General features: G+C 34.1%; 2 protein-coding genes and 1 long non-coding RNA gene across 3 annotated transcripts; all 3 read right to left on the bottom strand.

Moving 5' to 3' along the window:
* Window positions 1-1,246: 1,246 nt before the first annotated feature.
* On the bottom strand, window positions 1,247-2,225 carry LOC141714855 (uncharacterized). Its single transcript, XM_074518351.1, has 2 exons — window positions 1,913-2,225; window positions 1,247-1,581 (listed from the first exon to the last, which is right to left on the bottom strand). Exons 1-2 carry the CDS (start codon window positions 2,223-2,225, stop codon window positions 1,247-1,249), a joined length of 648 nt encoding a protein of 215 aa, XP_074374452.1.
* Window positions 2,226-4,439: 2,214 nt separating this feature from the next.
* LOC141710984 (uncharacterized) lies at window positions 4,440-5,275 on the bottom strand. The gene is made up of 2 exons (XR_012571173.1): window positions 4,747-5,275; window positions 4,440-4,646 (listed from the first exon to the last, which is right to left on the bottom strand). It is a non-coding gene; the product is annotated as an uncharacterized LOC141710984 (long non-coding RNA).
* Window positions 5,276-18,962: 13,687 nt separating this feature from the next.
* On the bottom strand, window positions 18,963-22,634 carry LOC141713147 (cytochrome P450 CYP736A12-like). Its single transcript, XM_074516435.1, has 2 exons — window positions 21,911-22,634; window positions 18,963-20,073 (listed from the first exon to the last, which is right to left on the bottom strand). Exons 1-2 carry the CDS (start codon window positions 22,580-22,582, stop codon window positions 19,246-19,248), a joined length of 1,500 nt encoding a protein of 499 aa, XP_074372536.1. The 5' UTR covers window positions 22,583-22,634; the 3' UTR covers window positions 18,963-19,245.
* Between the last annotated feature and the right edge of the window lie 476 nt (window positions 22,635-23,110).

A 23,110-nucleotide genomic window follows, 5' to 3' on the forward strand; every position in this document is an offset into this window, starting at 1 on the left:
GTATATTCAACCAAGAAGTCAACTAAAGCCAGAGCTATGATCGTTGTTCTACGCTTATACTTGATACCAAATTCCCCGAGCTCAGTGGCCCATTTGATTAGTCTCCTTCATCATCACGGGATTTTCCAACCATTCCGGAAAGTGTATCTCCTCAATAAAACCAGCCTCTAAGAGCTTCTCAACTTCTTGCTTGATAGCTCGCTTCCTTTCAGGGGCAAAACTCCTTTTTTTTCTTTATGGTCTTCCGATTAAGATCCACGTTCAACTTGTGGATGATCAAGTCAGGGTCAATTTCGGGCATATACCATGCAAATAAATCACTATTTTCTTGCAAGAACCTTATTTACTTTCTTTTAAGGGGCTCCTTCAGCGACGCTCCAATGAAAGTTACCTTTTCAGGATCTTCAGGAACCAAAAGAATCAGGATCAAATCCTCTGCCGGTTGTCCTCGTTTTTCATCATTTTCACGAACATCCATATCTTCAATTGGTAGAACCTGCCTCCCGGCTCCATCTGCCCTTAGCGAGACTACGTAACAGCTTCTTGCCATCTTATGGTCTCCTCTTTCTTCTCATATTCTATCTTTAGTTAGAAACTTGATCACTAAATGGTAGGATTAAGAGACTGCCTTGAAGGCATGTACACACGTCCTTCCCATAATTTTATTATATAATGATCCAGCCTTAACCATCACAAAGTTAAATATTTATGAAGCTTGCCTCGGCTCCTGGCCCATTGTTAAAGGTAGTCTAATTATCCATTCAACGGGACATTCGACTCCAGCAAACCCATAAATTGTCATATCATTCGGGGTTAACTGAGAATCATTATATCCCATCCTTTTAAAGGTATCATAAAGTAAAATATCCATTGACGCCCCATTGTCTACAAGAACTCTTTTTACCGGGCTTTTTTCTATGATAGGTGTTATGACTAGAGGATCATCATGGGGAAACTTGACCCCCTCCAAATTAGAGCCATCAAATATCATTGTTACTCCAGTCTTGGCCCTTTTCGGGGCTTCTCCAACTATGTGCATGACTTCTCGTGCATAAGCTTTCCTTGACTTCTTAGAAGAGCCAGGCGCAGTTGGTCCTCCAAAGATTGTATTGATCACTGGTCCTCGTGGTTTGGGATTTTTCCCTTAATCATCTTGATCCCTCCTACGGTTGTCAAAGTTCCTTTTTTCCATTATTTTTCTTTCTCCTCTCTCACCATCTTCGGTGTACATACTCAACCTTCCTTTTTAAATAAGGAACTCAATCTCATCATTTAGTTGCCGGTACTCGCCGGTGTCATGGCCAGCATCCTTGTGAAATTGACAATACTTACTCTTATCTAGCTTGGCGGGATCAGCGTTCAGGGACTTTGGCCAGTGAACATCTCTGTCTTTCTCGATTTCCATCAAGATTTGACTCCTAGGAGCATTCAGTCTAGCATACTCAGTGAACTTTTGTCCAGGTCCCCCTTTCTTGAGTGATGAATCAATATATTTGCTAACTCTAGGATACTTATCCTTTGCTTGTATTCCTGGTCTGTCTTCCGCTTCTTGCCACCAACGGGCTCGTTGCTCACCACTATCTTATATACAAGTCCATTGTCTTCTTCATACTTTCTTTAACTTGGATATACTTTCCTGCTCTTGTTTGGAACGATAACATATTCTCTGGTGGCCGCTTGGCCAATGAAATTTTGAAGTACTCATCCTTGATTTCTTGTTACAATGTTATCATAGCTACCTTATCATCAAGATTTGGGCCTTTCAAGGCCACCTTGTGAAATGATTCAAGTAGTCTCTCAAGTAGTCTCTCAAGTAGTCCCTAAAAGACTCATTTGCTCCTTGCACAATACTCATGAGGGAAGCTCAGCTTTTCTCATGCACCTTTCCGCTAATGAACTGTTTGATGAAAACTTGACTTAAATCCCTGAAAGGATCCAATCGAATTTGGAGGAAAGCGGCTATACCACCTTTGTTCCATTCCTGATAAGATTTGAGGGAAAGCTCGACATTTGATTGTATCATTCACCGCTTGCAGTAGCAGTACATTGAAGAAAGTCCTGACATGATTCGCTAAATCCCCAGTCCCATTATAGGCCTTTATATTGGGCATCTTGAACTTTCTTGTGATATGGGTGTTCATGATCTCTACCGTTGAAGGAGGGGTTGGATCATCTGGGTCTCCGAGGGGACGCAAACCAAACGGGATTCCCCGAGGGGCATCCATCGATTTCCTCCTGGGGGTCTCCTCCAAGTCGATGACTTGAGCAGTTCCTCTAGTGCCTCTATCTTGGTTGGCCTTTGGTGGCTGTCGAGCCTGACTATTCTCTATGTCCCTCTTAAGCCTAAGGATTTCTGCTTCATGTGCACGTATCCTTTATTCAAAAGTCCGGGGTGCCATTCCCTGAATTTCCTGATATTTGGAATGCCTGGCTCTTACGGGCTCGAGGCTTTTGACTCCAACGGGCTCTTCTTAATCTCTACGTCTCTTCTTGTGATGAGCATCCTCATCAGTTGACTCTATACACTCCTCAGTTGTATAGGTTCTGGAGACATCTCACTCAGTATTGGTTGGTCGTAGACCTCTAATATAATTGGGAGCATTCCACGACTGTGGTTGAGGCGGTATGGGTGGCCTACTCCCTCCAGCCTCAGAATATAATGGCATTCCATAGGAGGTGTTTATAGGCATGTGGTGTACTATGGTCGACATTACAAAACCCGCGGATTGTGTCCCCAAGGGAGCATTCAGATTCAATTTTTGAGGGTTCGCCCTAAAGCTGGGGGTGGTTGGGATTCGGATTGGGAACTAGAGCATTCGTTGTCCCTTGAGAGTAGGTTGTTTGAAGGGCAATCTCAATGGCGGATGAGATTATTTGGGTAGTCACAGCCGATGTTCCTTTAAAAGCATTATTTCCGCTTTGTGTAGTTACCATGGTTGATATCTTCTTCCCACAGATGATGCCAAATGTTATGGATAAAAAATTAGTGTATATTTAATGCTAGGGTTCGTGAGCTCAAGACTCTATTTGACTTTTCTCGTATTTCGTAATTCAATCTGCCTTCACAAGATGCCCACGTACCTTGTTGTATGTCAAGGATCAAGTCAAAAATATAGTTCTAATCTGTGGGGGTTAGGCCCCTTGTGTAGGCGTTGGATGCATAAAAAGGACATAAGTTAGATTCAACGCCCCTTATGTAGGCGTTGGATTCAACCCAGATGGTGAAGGCATAAAAAGAAAACATGAGAGGTTGGTGGCGTCGCCGGTAATGGAGTGGGTGTTGCGCAGGAAGTTAAACAATGGGTAAGACACTTTAAGATTGAATCTCTTGAAGTTAGAATCATCAAGACAATGATATGCACATTTAAAAGGGCATTTAATGTTAAAATCTACGGCTTTTGAACATAGTCAATACTAAAGTAAATGTTAAAGGTATTAGGTATTAAAGGACATAAGTGCTAAATTGGAAAAAAAAAATTACAAACTTGTAATTTTATTAGGCATTAACAAAAACATGGATTCAGAGCATAGCATGTGGAAGTCATAAATAAAATCAAACCTTAGCCGGAAGTAAAGCATGACGAGTATATTAAAACTAATGACAAATTTGTTTGTGAAAAGAAATTCAAGCCAAAACGGATTTAGTTAAGCATGTCAATTTTATAAATTCAAAATAATTTTATAAAGTCGAGCGTGAAGATATATTTTAATGGGTTCCACAAATTCATGTCCAAAAGATATAAAGTCCTATTCGAGGATTATAGATTCTTCTTTATCATAAAACTCGTTGCTGAGTGTTTTTAAAGGAAAGGAGAATAATGCGAAGTGAAAATTACTTAAATTAGTTATTAATTACTTTATAATATTATTTATATCTAAGTATGCTTTTTATTTAGTAATTGTATTATCTATTTACGAATCTTATAGGTAATATGTATGTATGTATATATGTATGTATGTATCTATGGTACTATATTATTAATACGTATGTATGAGTTATTATTAAAGAAAGTTGTTTCATTTCATAGTGAATTGTACTTAATCTCCAAATTACTAGTTCATCAAATTATAGGAGTTCTATATAAATAATATTAATCTCTTTTTATTGAATAAAATTGATTAATATGAATTGAATTAGCGAATTTATTGTTTACCCTACCTCCAACATTGTCCCACATCAAATATTTTTCGGGTTTTCCAACTAGAATTCATCTCTTTCTCTTTAAGATTGTTCGCTAATAAGTGTTTGCTAAAAAATTTAGGTTAAAGTTTTAGATTAAGAATACCAAATCCTTTTTAACTTATTTTTTTCCTATTATTTTAATATGTAAAAATTTGTTATTAAACAGTTATCCACAAGTGGTAATCTTGTACTTATAATAAGTTAGTTCCGGGGCTAGAAACAGAACTCATAAGCGAAGTGAAATAACATTTCGAAGAATACAATATAAATATACTAGAATTGAAGAGAAACAGATATGTAATGCTATATAATTTTATGAATAGGTATTCTCGGTTTCTTGAGATAATACAATTTATCGCCTAACATGGCCGGTCTGTAGTAGTAGTAGTAGAAATTGTAAATGTTTAATTATCTTCGCATGCAGATTTGAAACAGTCCTCCATGCAATTAAGTTTCTCCATTTCTGTCAATCAAGTAACAAACAAACAAATTTTTAAAAGCATTAGAAGATAATTTGGATATATTATCATAAATTTGAATATAATGTGGCAATTGGGGTTAACCTCTTTCGATACTGGTACAATTTCGAATTGCACATTGGAAATTGCAGGACCTCATCAACCCGGATGATGAAGGCATAGTTACTGAAACATGGGAGGTTGGTAGCGTTGCTATTGGTTTTTGCAGCATCGGTGGTTTAGGCGGCGTCGGTGCTTTAGGAGGAGAGGGTGCTTTAGGAGGAGAGGGTGATTTAGGAGGAGATGATGCTGCACAAGTAGTGAAACATTGGGTAAGACACTTTATGGTTCCCCCTCTTAAGGTTAAGGTTGATTCGGTTGAGGTTGAGTTTTGAAAACATTTAGTTGCACACTTAAAAAGGCATTTAATGTCCAAATCTACAGCTTGTGCATGGCTTGGAGACACTAACATGGCCATTACAGCTATCATAATCACCGCTAAACTAGTAACTCTTAACCCCTCCATTTTTGCCTTTGATTGTAACTCAATTATAATTATTGTCTATCTGATATTGACTTGAATTAGTGTGTCTTATATATAGGCCACGGATCTTGAGTGACTTACTTGTTTTAGTTACAAGAAGTATGATTTCGTATCAGATATCATCTTGCCTCATGGGAAAGTAATGTAAAATTGGTAGAGTCGTGTGAAACCTCTTATTTATTCAAACAGAATGCGTAAATCATGATTACATGAGAGTCTTATGAACTATATGCATTAACTTATACATATTTTTTCTTGGCCAACAAACTTTTTACATTTTTCTGCATTTTCCCCATATGATTTTGTTATCTTTTTTGACAAGCTATGGATTTTGGTTTTAAAATTTTTGGCATGTCATAGACTACAATGTTTTGGTTATAAAAACACCAGAAAGAAAAGCTTACTTGAAGAATACACAAAACATCGTCTTTTATTAAGCTTGCGTAAAAGAAAAGTAACTCTTAATCCCAGTAGTAATTAAATCCTGGATCCTCCGTGCTAAGTGTAGATGGGCAGGTGTTAAAGTCAAAATCGATCAAGAATGGGATTTTTACAGGCTGGTGTGTCATTTGTTTCCTACACAAGTTATATATATGTAAAGAGTTTTTAAATGAAATTTATTTAGACATTTGTCGATTCTTTAACATTATGCTGTACTCTTTTTTGTTAAAAACTACTCGGGTCAGAAATGTAAACCAGTCTCGTTTAATCAAATTTTAACAAATTCTCTATAATGTCTATATAAGGCATGTCACTCAAGATTTTTAGTTGATTATTCAACATTGGAGATGTTTAATATTGCAGAAACTAGTCAGGAGATTGAGATTTTGGGCCGATCATTCTTTTTTATTGGGCAGTTTGGGCCAGTTACTCTTAATACTACAGCCATGTGGTCTCATTCGAATTAGTAAATAGCCTTGTCAGCTTATGTTGTGTTTGGTTGGGGCGAATGAGATGGAATGGAATGTAACGAGATTTTAAGTGAAAAATGATTATTTTTTAGAAAAATTCATTCTTTGACTTATTCAATTTCTATCCACCTACATTATAATTAAACACCCTCAATTTGAGATGAAATACTCTATTTCTTATTAATCTCATTTTCTTCACAATTCTTATCATAACAATTTTGTATATCTAATTATTTTTTTCAAATTTTCCCTCCAACTCCCATTTAATTCCTTTAATTACATTCATTACATTTCATTCATCCCAACCAAACACAACCTCAGAGTTTAGTTACGAGATTGTAGCCCACGACCTACAAGTAGAGCTGGCCAGTTGGGCGGTCCGGGCCGGGCTGAATGCGGGTTGAGCTCGTGAAGCATGAACACTGAACCGACACGCAAGTTGAACGAATCGGGCCGGGCCGGGTTCGAACCGACAGACAAGGACTCGTAACCGACACTGGACTCGTGAGCGATGCGGGTTGAACCGGGTTGAGTGCGGGCTGTGCGTGTTGAGTGCGGGCTGAGTGGGTTGAGTGCGGGCTGTGCATCCATCCATGTGCATTCTACTGTCTACTATGTCTATGTCACATTACATGTGATGTGAATGTAATGTCCAAACATATAGAATATAGAGTTTAATCACTTATATAATTTTAATAGAAAATTCGTGTGTATAATAAATATTTTTTACTATATAAAATTCGAAATTAGTATAACAATGTTTATTAAAAAATTATTAATAAAATGTAACATTATTTTCTATTATGTCATATAATTTATTCGAAAAATAATAATTATAATCAATTAATTTTATTATTTTAGGTTTTTGGTTAAAAAGAGGACGGTACCTCTTATAAATTTTATTAATTAAAAAAAATTACAAATGATGTGAGAGGACTCCTCTCGAAAAAAACGGAACAAACCGCATTAAACATTAAAAAATTACAAATCAAATGATATTAAAACTTAAAAAAAAAATTACATTAAATATTTTGCGGGCTGGCTGTGCGGGCTCGTGCGGGTTGTGCGAGTTGCCTGGTCCGTGCGGCTCGTGCGGGCTTGGCTCGTGCGGGCTCGTGCAGTTCCGGGTTCTGAAATTAGAATTCGTATTCGGTTCACCTAATTTAGCGAGTTAGACGGGTTTAAACCGGTCCGGTTCGGTCCGAATTTTTTCCGATTTCCGTACGAACCGGTCCCGAATGTGCGGTTCAAACCCGCACATTTGGCCGGCTCTACCTACAAGGGAAACCCAAAACTACTATAATTATCCCATATGGTTATGCTGAATGCTTTTGCCTTTAAATGCATTTGTATTTTCAAAGACAAATGGCTCTGCAATTTTTCTCGTCTTAAAGTCCCAAGTTACCACTTGCAAGTTGCAACTTGCGACTTTTATTTTTATTTTTATGTACATCCTCACGTAGCAGTGATAAAGAGCTAAATAAAATTATGCTTTTGAGTATATTTTTAAAAACGGTTTTTCTGTTACGTTCTCACACAAAAAATTATAAATTTAATGCATTTATACGAAATTATTACTAATTTGATGCTTGACCAATAATGTATACTCAGTTTAGTCCGTAATGTAATGTTTTTGAGCAATTTTTCATTTTTTTAGCGTTACCACTCTGTGTCTCCGTTTGGGAGTGCCGCTGAAAACTGTTGTGCTATGAGAAAAAATGTTGATGGAAAAGGTGTTGAGAAAATTAGATAACTATTTGGTAATTTTTTTTAATTTATGTATATTTTGAGATGTAATATATAAGAATAATGTTTTTGAGAGAATTTGATAATGAAACTGATAGTTAATTTCTGCAAAAGCTGAAAACAGTTTTTTTCAAAAGCATAGGGAACATACTGTTGTTAACATTAAATTTTTAGACCAAAAGCGTTTTTGCATACAACAATTTTTAAAATTTACGAGACATGTAAGAGTTTTTAAGCAAAAAGCCGTTATAACTGTCAAGAATAACAATGTCAAACGGGACCTCTATCTCAGAATATCTCAAAATACAAAGCTGCATTCAAAATGACATGTATATGAAGTTAAACAGATGTGGAAATGATATTGACATGCAGCTTGAGAAAATTATACTAGAAAGGCTAGAGGTAATACAAACTGGGACACGTAATTATTAGCAATTTCATATAGCATCAATGAAATTGTAACTTCAACAAGATTCACTCCCCGGTTACCGAAATAGAAATTCATCGAAGCTTACAAAATATTCCCTCAGTCGCTCCCAAATGTTTACATTTGGGTTAAACACGAATTTTAAGAAAAATAATAAAACAATGGAGAAAAGTTAAAAAAGTGAGTAAAATAGTGTAACCAATTAATATTATAGGTATAAAGTGGGTGTAATGGAGAGAATTAGTAGACGTAGTTACTTTTTATATTATATTTCATCCGTCCTATTTTATTTGGCTGATTTGACTTTTACACACATATTAAGAAACTTTAATTTTACACTAAACATGACTATATTACCTTTATTTATAAAGTCAGGTGTAAATATACGTGTGTGATGAGAGTGAAATAGCCTACATATACATGTATATCCATATTACACCACATCTCAACTAAAAGAATATTGTGATGGGAACAAAAAAAGTTTTTTTTTATCTCAATAAGCCACCACCTGAAGAAAAGAGATCTCAATGAGCCACCACATACACCAAAAATTATGTAAAATTTAATTTAAAATACAATAATTTAAATTTGATTTATTTGTTAAATAAAATTTTGTTATTTATTTCATAGATTTTTACACATGAATTATAAGTTCTTTGCATTTTTTTATATGATATTTATAATAGTTTCCTCTATTATTTTCTGTATATGTTACTAGATAAAGTATTAATTTTTTTTTATGTAAAATTTAATTTAAAATACAATCATTTAAATTTGATTTATTTGTTAAATAAAATTTTTTATTTATTTTATAGAACTTTTACACATGAATTATAAGTTCTTTGCATTTTTTATATGATATTTATAATAGTTTCCTCTATTATTTTCTGTATATGTTGCTAGATAAAGTATTAAATTTTTTATGTAAAATTTAATTTAAAATACAATAATTTAAATTTGATTTATTTGTTAAATAAAATTTTGTTATTTATTTCATAGATTTTACACATAAATTATAAGTTCTTTGCAATTTTTATATGATATTTATAATAGTTTCTTATATATTTTTTTTGTATGTTACTAGATAAAGTATTGAATTTTTTTAAGTAAAATTCAATTTACAATATAATAATTTAAATTTGATTTCTTTTTATTTCATAGAACTTTTACACATGAATTATAAGTTTTTTTGGATTTTTTATATGATATTTATAATAGTTTTATATGTTATTTTTTATGTATGTTACTAGATAAAGTATTGAAATTGAATTTTTTAAGTAAAATTCAATTTAAAATGCAATAATTTTAATTGATTTCTTTATTAAATAAAATTTTGTAAATAGAAGAAGTGACTAATTAAGAATGCAATTATTTTGCTATAAAATGAATAATTGTTAAACTTTGATTTTTTTTGTGATAGTTGTTGTGATTGCTTACTGTACTTCTTATTTTCTTAATAAAAATTACTTTTTGAATTTACGGAACAAGTTAAGGGAAAAAAAGATAGCTAAATTTTGGTGTGTACCCGTATATGGATGAAAATTTCTGTAGGGAAATTTTTGCTATCACTTGTGTGTTTAACACTTAAATTTATGTTGGAAACATGAATGTATTTAATATGTTAAGAGATTGATATAGGTGTATCCATTAATCTAGCTCATTAATCAATAAAAATGAGACTTTCCGTTTAAATTAAAGAAGGGTATAAATGGAATTAACTTGATAAAAATGGAAATACGGACATAATTTTGGGACAAATAAAAATAGTAAGATAGCCAGATAAAATGAGACGGAGGAAGTAAAAACTTTACTATTTTTGAAAATTTTTGAAATATAAACAATTAAAAGAGGAAAGTATAAACAAACTGGAAATTTAAAGGGAGTAGCATAATACAAACATGGGCATGTATTACCGAGTTGGTATGGCGAATAAAGTCAACCAAGCATCTTGATAAGCTTACACGGACAATAAAAAACCAATTTCACATGTCAACTAAAGGCATGTTGGGCCACTCCCGTTTAAGTGACTTATTGGCTTATAAGGCAATAAGTATTTATCGACGAATATTTGTCGACCCAACTTATAAGTTGAATTTATAACTTATAAGTTGATAAGTTGAAAGTTAGCAATGACGTATTTTTTCTCAACTTATTTTTCATTTTTCACTTTTTTATTAATTTTTGTTTTAAAATTTATGTTTTTACATGTCATTCTAATTTAAAATTTACGAATTAAGATAATTATATTTGAAATTTATTTATTTTAGCTTAGTTAAGTAACAAATATTCCGACATTTAACCAAACACTTATTTAACTTATAAGTATTTATCTATTTATCACTTATAAGACCCTTATTCATTTTAAATTATAAGTTACTTATTTTAAGATTTCTCAAACGTACACCAAGTATTTTGATAAGCTTACACAAACAATTATACGTAAAAAAGAGAGGCAAACATCAGAGATTAAGGATAAAAAAATATAGGCAAACAGGCTAATCGGGTGCACGTGGGTTGACAAAACCGACCCAACCCAACCCTATTTTCGGCCGATTAAATCTAACCGTTATATCTCGATATTAGGTTGAGTTAAAAATATGTCAACCCGACTTTAATGGGTTGGGTATGAATTTTAAGTTAATTTTAACCAAACCAACCAACCCGATTTTTAATTTATTCGTGTAAATATATGTACTATGTACATATCTATTCTATACTTCTTGTATTAATATGTTGTTCAATCTCAAACTAAATTTGTTACATATCAATTATAGTTAATTATATAATTTGTTTTTCATACACCATTAGAGATTCTTTGTACATTTTTGTGTATACAACACATTTTACTACAAATAAACCTAAAAGTTTAATGTAGAGTATTGCTATGTATCTCGAAAGATATCTAAAAAAGTATTCTCGAATGACACATAACATGATCTTATTTGCGGATTCGTATGTCTCCGCAGGTAGTCTCATATCATAAATATGTTTTCTATCAATTATTTATTTTAAATATCTTTTAACAAACCGTTCAACCCAAGAATTGACTCAGTTGGTTAAAAAGGGGATAATTATCCTCTTGGTCACAGGTTCGAATCCCACGGAAGGAGAATTTATGATTATGCCTCCTTAGCTAGAGCATATCGCTTAAAATGCAGTGTACCTTGATTCACGTGATTTGCAAGAGGTTTATCTTGGTTCACGTGATTTGAACATTAAGTTGTTACGATGGTTACCAAATCGAACCAACCCGATGAATAAAAGGTAGGGTTGAGTTACATTTTTATTTTTTATGGGTCGGGTTATGAATTTTCAAACCGATTTAATTGGGTCGGGTCGCTAAAATGATTTTAACCCAGCCAACCCGACTCATGTGCACCCTAACTAATACTAGCTTATAATCCTACAAAACATGGGCCAGCTAAATTAATTTTGTCCTGCATACTTTTCCTACTATGATTATCAGTCAGTTTGATATATAAATTATAATTATAAGTTCCTTCGTATATTATTATGTCCAACACAATTGCTTTGATATATTTTGATCCATTAATGTTCGGCCCTAACCGGGAGTAATGCTAGGCCTGTTTTCTAAAACTAGAAGAAATGACGTCAAGACAGTCCCTATCAAGCTTATTGTGACCAGTCACAGCATCTTGTTCATGATCATGAATGACAATTTTCAATATTTCATCAATTGCCCTGTGAGTACCATTTAGCCGCTTATTTATTCCCTGATAACAAAAATATAATCTCTCCATTTTTTTATCGCTTTGACTTTTACCCACAATGTGATTTTATCGGTTAGTTAGAATTATCATCTGTAATTTTTTTTTTAAATAAAAATAAACAACTTATATTTTAATTCACAAAAAAAATCATATTTCTAACTATCCGGTCAAAGCAGATTGAAATGTATGCAAAAGTCAAAACGATAAAAAAATAGAGTACTAGTTAAACATCATCATATCTGGGTGGATCCCGGAATCAAATTCCGGGGTGGGGGACATTATATCTGGCAATTTTGGACGCAACACGACTTATAAGACACGAAACGACACGAAAATTTAGTGTTTGTGTTTGTTTTTTTTAATACACGACACGAAAATACACGACCGAGATTTAGTATCGGTTTTGTGTTTTATCTTTAAGTACACGACACGAAATATATGACATAAATGAATATTATGCTTAAATATTAATATTTATAATAAATATATGTATATTTTATTAGATATATGCATATTTTATTTTTAAAATATTATTTAATTATATAATATGTATATAAATATGATCTAAATACATATATTTTTAATATATTTCGTAAAATTTTTACCTAAAAATCTTATTTTTTTATTTTTTATTGTTTTATTTTAATTGCTACTAATATTCAATTTTACACGAAAAACACGAAACGAAAGTACACGAACCCTAAACATGTTGGTTTTGTGTTTGGTCTTCAAATATATGAAACACGAAAATACACGGCACGAAATTATACGACACGAACGAATTGACACGTTCAGGGGACACCATCTTTATTTTGTGAAGATATCCTTCAATTTTTTTGAATTATCATAGCAGGTTCATGTATTTTCGAGAAAATTAATGATAAAAAGATATAAAATTTTGTTTTAAGGGACCCGTGTCCCATGTCCCCGTCCTCTAATATCTCTACTAGATCCTCCCCTCATCTTTTAATTACAAGATCTCCTTGTTACTAACATGTACCACCTCGCACGCCCTGGTAGCTCTTTTCAGCAACCCCGACTTTCTGACGCTACGCCAGAAGGAGCATACTCTGTAAAAATCATGCCTAAAATGGTGACACCCCGAAAATAATCCGGGAGTTGAATTTTGGGAGGGCTAGCAAAAATGATGTCGTGGGTCGTGACGAAGAGCTCGGCTGTAGCTTGAGAAGAGACGAAGACATTATGGGACCATCTTTTTGTGTCAACTTGGGGAGAGTGTCGCGGGGCTGTTTTTCTAACACGTGGTGGTGCCTTGTCTGCGGGGAAGGTTCATGAATCAGTTAATATGTTGAAATGCGATGCATCAGAGTTTATTTATTTGCTTATTAGAAAGGAGAAACTAGTACCAAAACTGCTAATACGTGGTGGTCTCTGATATAATATTCACTTGATAAAATTTAAATTTATTCGTGACAAACATATTGCAGTGTTATTTGTATCAGTGTATTGTAAAGTTCATCTTTTCATAAATCAAATCACAAGAAAAATATTCAAAATCAAATGCAATATTACAGGACTCGGCGATGGACAATGTAATCAGGGCGGGGTAGTATAATGACGGTTAGTAAAGATTTTGAAAAGTAATCGGTGATTATTAGACCTGACAAATCGGATAACCGGATCGGTTTTGGATCAGATCTATTTCGGATCGGTTTTTGATCGGATCTATTTCTGATCGGTTCCACTTTCGGATTATGATATAACTGGAGGTCATTCGGATCGGATCGGATGTGAATCGGTTCGGGTGTAATTCGGATCAAAAGCGGATGAAATTCGGATAAAAATCGGACAAAATTCGGTTCGGATTAAATTCGGTTCGGATATTTCGGATCATAACTTATTTATTTTTTCATGTTTTGAGACTTAAAAAAATATCTTTTTAATAAATGTAGGACTTTTAATATAATATAATGCACTTTTACATTAATTTATAATTAAATAATCAAATTATCATGAATATAAGATACATTTTAGTATGAATTTTGCTTATTTCGGATCATATTCGGTTTGAATATTATCTCGGTTTTGTTCGGTTCCAACTTATAATCGGATCTAGTATTTCAGATCATTTTCGGTTAAATTTTCAGATCGGTTTAATTTGGTTTTCGGATAATTTTCGGAGTATATAATTCGGATCTCGAATTCATAGATTTCGGTTCGGTTTTTCGGATTCAGACCAATTTTGTCAGGTCTAGTGATTATCATGTGGAAAGTTAAATATTACTCCTACATCCCAGATTAATTGTGGTTTAATCCTAGCATATTTTTATCAACTCTTTTTTGTAAATAATAAAAGAAAAAGGAGATGTGTTTTCAAAATCATGATTAATTTTCAAACTAAACCTTCTAATATTCTAAATTTTAAGATTTAACTTTTTTTACAAAAAGAAAATTTATAAAATAATCAAAGGAGGTATATGTTGTGCCTACAATATTTATTAATATATGAGACTCAATTACAAGGAGTGATCTTCTTTACTTAATGAGTCAACCCCTTAAAATGAGGTTGTTCTGTCTTATTTATACTAAATCCCAAATGAGCTTTTTGATACAAAGTGGGCCTTCTTGGGCTTTACATTAATAGCTAATTAATAGCTAATAAATGTTCTAAATGTAACTCCTTTGGGCCTTCTCCTTTTGGTCCAACATTTGTCCCCCCCTTTTTCTTGCAATATCTTCAGATTTGCTGTTTCTGATTCACCGCCTGAGAAAAAGAAAAGAAAAAAAGAAAAAAGAAAGACAATTTTAATATAAAATCAGAAACTTTTTGATTTGATTGATTTTTTATGATTGTTTTTTTGGCGCGTGTGTATGTGTTTAGCACGTGTATAACTGTTGTGTTTTGTTTGTTTTTTTTTATATTTTCTTTCACTCTTTCCCCTTTTCTTTCTTTTTTTTTAATTGGGGGAAGCCAAAAAACCATTCAGTTTCTCTCCGGATTTCTTAAAGGTTCAACCGCTGCTCCGCCATTTCATCTCCCGGCTGTAAGTTTCTTTTCTTCTCCAACTTTCTCTTTTCTTTTTCGTTTCCTTAACTTATTTCGTGGTATCGAGTCTAATTCGATTGTGTTTGTTGTGTGGGTTTCCCTTCTCTTCCCATAGTTCTTCTTTGTTCTTCCTTTTTTCTTTTTTATTGTTTTCGTTTTGGTGTCATGGATAGTTCTTCAGCCTCTGTTGAGACCGTGTCTGACCGGAATCCTGAAAAGAGGCCTCTCGATGAGGGGGATCAAGAATCTTTGCTTAATCTTGACCACCTAGAGATTCCTGAGAACCTAGCAAATTGCAATTCCTTTGACTTTATGAATGAGGGTGAGTTGTTTAGAGACGATTGTGCCCCTCGGGATCTCGTTCCTTTGAGTCCCAGGACTATAGCGTTTAGGAAACGAAAATTAGCAGATAATTTATCGATGGGTAGGCGTGAATTTGGGGATAAACCGAGTTTAGATTATATTAGTTTTTATGTGAATAAGCCCGTGTCTTCGAGTAAATTAGAGAACTGGGTCGATTTTGATAACGGGTATAGGTATCGGGTTCCGGGTCCTAATGATCGAGTCTGGAAGATGCCAGAGTATGGCATGCATGGAATCCCTTTGTTGTTTTTTGAGTTTGGACTTCGACTTCCGATGCACCCTTTCCAGTTAGCCCTTTTCGAAGCGATAGTGTGTGGTGTCGCGCAACTGACTCCCAATTCTGTTGCTCAAGTAAATGGTTTTATTGCGTTGTGTCACGAAAAGGGTCGGGTTCCTACGAATCCGTTATTCTTTTCTATTTATGGGGTTCGGCATCACGAGGGTCAAGTTTATTTTGATTCGCGGCATAAGCGAATGAAGATAGTTAGTGTTCGTTCATCAAACTCAGGGTATCACGCTAAGTGGTCGTATTTTGGGGGTTCTGACTTAGAGTTTGTGCAGTCCTGTCGTCAAGTTAGTCGAGAGGCCCTTGATGCTTTGAATAGACTAGACAAGTATGATTCTGAATTTTTGGATGATTTTCATGGGACGATGTCTTTGTATTCCCATTTGCAGCTGAAGGAAAGTGCATTTTTGGAGAGTCATTCTCGTAAGGATATGTTCCCTTTATGTCTGACTTTTTGCTCTTGTTCTGTTGTTTGTTTTTTTTTATTGTTTAACTAAGAATCATCTTTTCTGCAGTTGCTGGAAGTTCTTTGAAGAACGTTCTTGACAGCGGAGTTCGAGGGAGAAAAATGGATAAGGCTATGATGTTCTTAATTCAGAAGGCAAGTGGGTCGGCTCGCGAGGGGCCGAGGGTTGGCGGTTCGAATGTTGGGGATTCCAAAGTTGGTGGGTCTGTTTCCATTGAATTGCTGGATGACAATGGTGATCGGGTTGTAGAGGATCGTGAAGAAGTTGTTGCGGACGACCCAGAGCTGGTGCCTAGAAAGAGGCAGCGTTCGGATGTCGATGGTGCGAGGGTTGTGGATGAACGTGCTCCGTTGAATAAAACGCTGACAATCATGGAGGGAAGGGGCTTTTGAAGACGTCTTCAGACGTCAATGCATCGAGGGATGTCGTACGCGAGGAGATTCAGCCTAACGAGAGGTGGACCGGAGGCTCGACAATGCCATTACAGGTTTTTAGGGCCTTCCAGCTTCCCCAAGATATGGTGTCTTATTCTGCCAAGAAGCGCAGTGACTTGGTGGATAGATGTATGGGTCGTGTTGGTCGGGTATGCATCTATGATGCCCAATATTGTTTCTTGTTTGATTTTATAGTTTCGTTTTAACGTATGTATTTTGTTTTGTTTCTAGTTCCTTTCAGATTTCACTTACATTATGAGTGAATTTAAGAATGATTGTGATGGCGGGGCGAGCTCTAAGCTTAGCGCTGATCTTGGTTCGATGACTCGAGAGAAGAAGAGATTCGAGAATTTGTATTTGGCGTTGGATCGCCTGGCAAGTGAGTTGACGGTGGCTAATACTCAGCTGAGCACACGGGTTAACGAGTTGGAAGCAGAGCGTGATGTTTCTAACAGGAAGGTAGCTGAATTGGAGGAAGCCTTACGCAATGTTACTCTGTCGAGGGACGATGAGAAAAAAATGTGGGAGAAGGCTGAGAAGGACCTTACGGACCTAGCTGCTTCAAACCAAACCTTGATTGAGGATAATTGTCAGATGAAGGTGGAGCTGGAGAAGAATATTGAGGATATCGCAAGAGCGTTGGGTGAAGGTTATGGTCGTTGTTTGACTAGATTGTCGAGTGCCGGGGTTGATATAGCTGGTCATACATTTGACGATTATATTCGTGATTTTGCTCAAGCCAGGAAGACTGCCCAGGATCCTCCTCCTAACGATGATGCTTGAAGGCGGGGAATGCCCCGTTGTGATGTAATAATAATAACACTTTTGGACCTTTTCTATTTGCTGGATGATTTTTGAATTGATTTGTTATTCCTGTTGGTATTTGGTAATGGTATTTACTTGAAACAACATTTTACAGTTTTCGCAAGATTATTGCTGAAATCAAAGCTGCGTATATCCCCTTTCACTCCCGGATTATGTTGTATTCTGTGATAAAACTTAAGTGTTAAGCACTCTAATGTTGAGTGGATAGAGAGAAAAGTAAGCCCTAGCTTGGGTGAAAATCTATCCTTTTAATTTTTGGCATGAGAATTCTTTTAATCTGAATATTGAAGATGTAGCACGTACACTGCTACAAGTAAGCATTGAACTGTTATTTTTCCATACTTCCGTCTAGAAAACGATTAAGTTCAAAATATCAACTAGGTGTGTTCTCAGTGAAATGACCGGAAACTAGGTATGTTTTTTTTTTCTTGATCAATTCATGAGATCTTATCATGAGTTCGTGAAATTTGGAGAATTTGTTTCATATAAATGCCCTTTTTAAAGAGTTACAACTCATGTTTTGTGTAAGTATATTTTTCTTTTCATACGTCTTTCTTATTTGAGGGGCCTTTAAGTATAGTTGAAAATTCGAAAGACAACTTAAAAGCTTTCATTATCATAAATTAAGTGTCCCTCGATGGGGATCTCATAACGACCCTCATTGCATCGAGGGTTAATTTTGGTAGGGCAGTTGTAGCCTTGAAGTTTCAAATATTACACATAGGAGCATGTTACTGATAAAATTTCTTGAGATGGATGCCGTTCCACTAGTTCTTTCACCTGAGTTGGTCCGGCTGTTGCCGGATCAATCTCTTCAACGATCATCTTTGGTTGGATCTACAAAGTAAAGCCCTCCTCTAGCGCCAAATGTTGTGCCTACAATATTTATTAATATATGAGACTCAATTATAAGGAGTGATCTTCTTTACTTAATGAGCCAACCCCTTAAAATGAGGTTGTTCTGTCTTATTTATACTGAATCCCAAATGGGCTTTTTGATACAAAGTGGGCCTTCTTGGGCTTTACATTAATAGCTAATAACTGTTCTAAATGTAACTCTTTTGGGCCTTCTCCTTTTGATCCAACAGTATACTATCAAGTCATCTTAAAATACGTGTAAAAATTAGATGAGACAACTAATTTGGGATGAAGGGGTAGAAATTTTAGCAATTGATTGAAGAACAAAAAAGGTTTTAAAATTCTGAAAAATCAATAAGATTACACATTTTCAAAGAGATTGAATGAAGATGTAAGAAAACACATCTTAAAGATTTTGAAAATTAATTATAATTATCGAGTCAAGGAAGAATATTAGAAGTTTTAGTTTATGATTAAAGAAATAAAGGTTCTAAGATTCTGAAAAATCAATAAGATGACGAATATTTAAAAATACTGAAAGAAGAAAAATGAAAACATATGTTAAAGATTTTGGAAAGTAGTCGTTGATTATGGAGTCAATATAGCATATTATAAGTTTTAGTCTATGATTATAAAAATAATGGGTTCTAAAATTAAGAAAAATAAATAAGATAAAAAGATTGAATGAAGAAGAAAGAAAACACTTGTTAACATATTACAGATAGCATCAACAATGTTTATTAACAAGTGAAACATTTTCTCAGGGTAGATCAAATACTAAATTTGATTTTACTTTTTAGATTTCTATCACAGCTGCTATTATAAGAGCCAAGTTTATTGCAACAAGAGATTTATAAGCCTAACTGATTTTTTACACGAAAACAACAGTTTTTAACAATAATACAACTTTATTTTACATAATAACTTGTCGAAACAACAAACAGTTTATTTTTACACAGCTACCAGACAGAGCTGTATCCAATATACTGTCTATCGCATGACAATTTAACATTGGCGAATCTTGGGTATGGCCAGAAGATGCTTTGCTCTGGGCAACGACAAACCAAAAATTTCATCCATATTTAACTCATCTGGTGACATGCCATAAGGTAGCTCCCAGTCGAAGCTGTGAACCAATTGAGCAACCACCAGCTTAACATTTGTTAGGCCCAAGTACATACCTGGACAACCTCTTCGACCTGAACCAAACGGTATTAGTTCAAAATTCTTTCCTCGAAGATCAATATTACTATCTAAAAATCTCTCGGGAATGAATTCTTCCACATTTTCTGACCAATTTTTAGGATCATGTCCGAGCCCCCAACTATTAATGATAATGCGAGATTTCTTCTTTATGTAATATCCATCAACCACAATGTCCTCCATGGACTCATGAGGAATTAGCAACGGGATTATCGGATGTAATCTCATACTTTCCTTGACTACCATATGCAAGTAGTCTAGTTTTGACAAATGCGATTCTTCTATAAATTCGCTATCTCCTATCACATTTCGGATTTCTTCTTGGACCAGTTTCATCACCCTTCTGTGTCGTAGGAGTTCTGCCATAATCCATTCGATCGCAGTTATGGAGGTTTCTACAGATCCGAAAATGATGTCTAAAATGATGGCCTTGATGTTTGAGCGGTCAATGTTTTTGGCTAGTTGCTCATGGATACTTGGAGGATTGCTTTTTAAAGAGAGGAGGACATCAACAAAGTCCTTATTAGGCTTTTCATAGCCTTCATTAGCTTCTTGTTCATGTTCATCAATGATGGCTTCCAAGATTTTGTCCAATGCCTTGCCAGTAACTTTGGTCTTCCGAACAAGTCCCTATCACAAATATAGTTAATTCAGCATGATATTACTTCGTAAGTTATTGAATTGAAGAATAAGAAGCTAAATATATACTAGCTAGGCAAATGATAAGTTGGCACGCTTTAATTTGTCCTGTGATAATTATTGGTAGGAAAATATTAGGGGTATCAAATTGGTTCCAAAAAAATTACAAAATGTCATGTGTAGCCTTTTATTGACTATATGAAAATGGACCTCCTGTATTTACATCAAAAACATCAATAAAACATTTCATACTGCCACGTTAGCCATGACACGTCATTTTGTAACAATTTTTTTGTATAATTTTTTGTGCCTCTAGCATTACTCTTATTGATAAACTTACTAATTAAATATGTGACATATAAGTATTAGATAAAAAAAATTTGGATGCTTTTAGAATGTCTTGTAATTTTATTTTGGAGAATAGGTAAGAGGTTACTCATCAATTTTTGAGAACTAGACTTTTTAGAGGGTTAGTAGCAATATTATGATAATCACAGTTTACTGGCTAACTTGGGGTCCCAAACTGAAAATAAAATAAACGTGTTATTCTGTTCATAACCAATAAATAATTAGTAAATATAAATAAAATAAATGATAGTAATTTTTAATACAAATTTGAGAGCTCCACTAATCTGGGAAGAGATTTTTATAATGTTTACCAGTTAGATTTCATTATCTTATATTTTAATTTTGTATATAACTTTGATTGTTCTTGTAATAATAACCTAATTTTTCCAATAAATTATTTAATTATTTTGTTATTTGACGTGCATTAGACAGAAAAAACTTTTTTAATTTCTTTTCACTTTTCAAAATCGCTAACGAAACGGTTTACAAATTGTAATATATCATCTAGGTATTGATTATTATCTTATAAATAAATTAAATTCTGTAAATTAATATTAATCTTATTAACTAAAATTTTAAAAACATAATTCGACAACAAATTTAGTATCAATAATATTATTTTTTGTTAAAATATAATCTAGGAAAGTCAATCAAAAACCTTTATCGAACACTCAACATTCTACAGAGATACGGACAAGGGCGGCTGCTCAAACATTCCAAGATGTATGGTGAGCCGCGTTGCTCGGGCCTTCTCGAATTTCTTTTCCTTCCGTCCCTACAAATGTTTCCTATTTGTGTTGTACACGTTTGTCAATATATATTTTTAATTATTAATATTTTTAATTTCGTATTAATATTAAATATAAAAATATAATTATATTAAAATACTCATAAATATGAATTCAACGAAATCACTCATGACTATGTTTGATTTTATAGATTAAATGTAAATTAATAGTCAATCATTTATCATGAACGGTTCGAAAAGTCAAAATGGGGAGATTGAGGGAGTACCAAAATAGAACCAAATTAGACCCGGGACCACGGCATGTACTACGATAGTGGGACTTCAGCAAATGATGGGTATTCATCATTTCGATTTTTATTTTTATTATATACTTATTTTATCCTACAGTAAATGCTTCTTTATTTGTGTTAAAATAATTAGCCACGTTACATAAACTAGATTAGTAAACAACTACTCTCTGGATCTTATTGAATTCTTTGGATCCCATTAAATTAGTATGATGTGTTATGTAAAGTGAGAAAAATATAATTTAATGGAAAAAAAATTGTTTAAAATTGTGAAATTAATTAATATTACATATATATAGTAATGTAAAGGAATATGATTAAAATTTATATACTAAGAATTTATTGTTTTTGGAACTTATAGGAAAGTTAAAAAAAAAGGGTTATAAAATTGAACAGGAAGTATGCATTAAAATAATTATGGAGAAAAAGTTTGTGAAGCTAATACCTGGAGATCAAGTGGAGCTAAAAAGGGTATAAAATCGGCAATATTGAACGCTCCGGTAGTCTTAGTCATCTCATTAAGTACCTCAGTTAAGTTAAACCTGTCATCCCTGCTCTTCCCTAACAACATTCTACATGTCATGTCTTCTATTAGACGCGATACCTTCTCGCTAACATTCACCACCTGACCCGTGCCCGCAGCGTTTTTTAGCCACTCCACTACAAACCCCAGCTCCTCCTTTCTTAGCCCCGCCATCGAGTCGATTTTGGTGGCGCTGAGAAGCTCCATGGTGCAAAACTTTCTAACGCCCCTCCAGTACCCACCGAACTCAGAAAACGCCATGGTTTTCGAGTCTGAAAACTGTACTTTGGGCCTGTTAGCAAAAACTGCGTCATGGGTCTTGAGAAACAGCTCGGCTGCAGCTGGAGAGGAGACTACAATTGTAGGTATAAGGCCCAGGCGCAGGGACATTATGGGACCATATTTTTGGGACATTTTGTAGAGACTGCGGTGTGGGAGCTTTCCCAACTCAAAAAGACTGCCGAAAAGTGGTAAACCAACGGGACCGGGTGGTGGCTTCTGGCCACTGTTTGAGGTCAAGCTTCGGAATAGATGGATGAAAAGCCATAAGGCTATAACCACTAACAGAACACTGATAAAATCTGCTAGAGACATTTTAAAGACTTCAGGTGTTCTTGTTTTTCATAAAAAAGGGAATGAATTGGGGTCTCTTTTATAGACATGTTTCACTCCTGGTAACTCTCTTGCTCAATTATATACATCTCAAATTTTATTTAAAATAGTAAAATATAAAAATTAAAAACACACACTTACATCCACTCATTTTTTCCACTACATCCATTATATATATTAAATATTGATTAACCCATCACTTTATCCAATATTCTTACTTTTTCTCATTAAATTATATATGTTCTTAACCCGCGTGTTCAAACAATTTATATACAAATCAATGAAACAGAGTAAGTACAAATTTTTCAAAAATAAAAAACAAACCGACACTACACTGAATTATTGTAAACACGTGTTATTTGTTAATTAGTTTCTATTACCAATTTCAATAATGAAGATAATTAGTACTCGTATTTTGAATTTTTGGGTGACAGTACTTTAGTACACAAATAAAGAATCAGTATATTTCCAAATTTTGTGGCTGCAACCCGTTCAAAACCTAACATTTTG

This window comes from Apium graveolens, chromosome 3, assembly GCF_009905375.1.
Source record: "Apium graveolens cultivar Ventura chromosome 3, ASM990537v1, whole genome shotgun sequence".
Classification (NCBI taxonomy): domain Eukaryota; kingdom Viridiplantae; phylum Streptophyta; class Magnoliopsida; order Apiales; family Apiaceae; genus Apium; species Apium graveolens.

Coding starts and splice junctions, on each gene's coding strand:
- LOC141714855 (XM_074518351.1), bottom strand. CDS start 2,225: ATGGATGCCCCTCGGGGAATCCCGTTTGGTTTGCGTCCCCTCGGAGAC. Junction 1,582..1,912: donor CTTTCAGGGATTTAAGTCAA/GTTTTCATCAAA, acceptor CTTGTATATAAG/ATAGTGGTGAGCAACGAGCC.
- LOC141713147 (XM_074516435.1), bottom strand. CDS start 22,582: ATGTCTCTAGCAGATTTTATCAGTGTTCTGTTAGTGGTTATAGCCTTA. Junction 20,074..21,910: donor TAGCTCCACTTGATCTCCAG/GTATTAGCTTCA, acceptor TATTTGTGATAG/GGACTTGTTCGGAAGACCAA.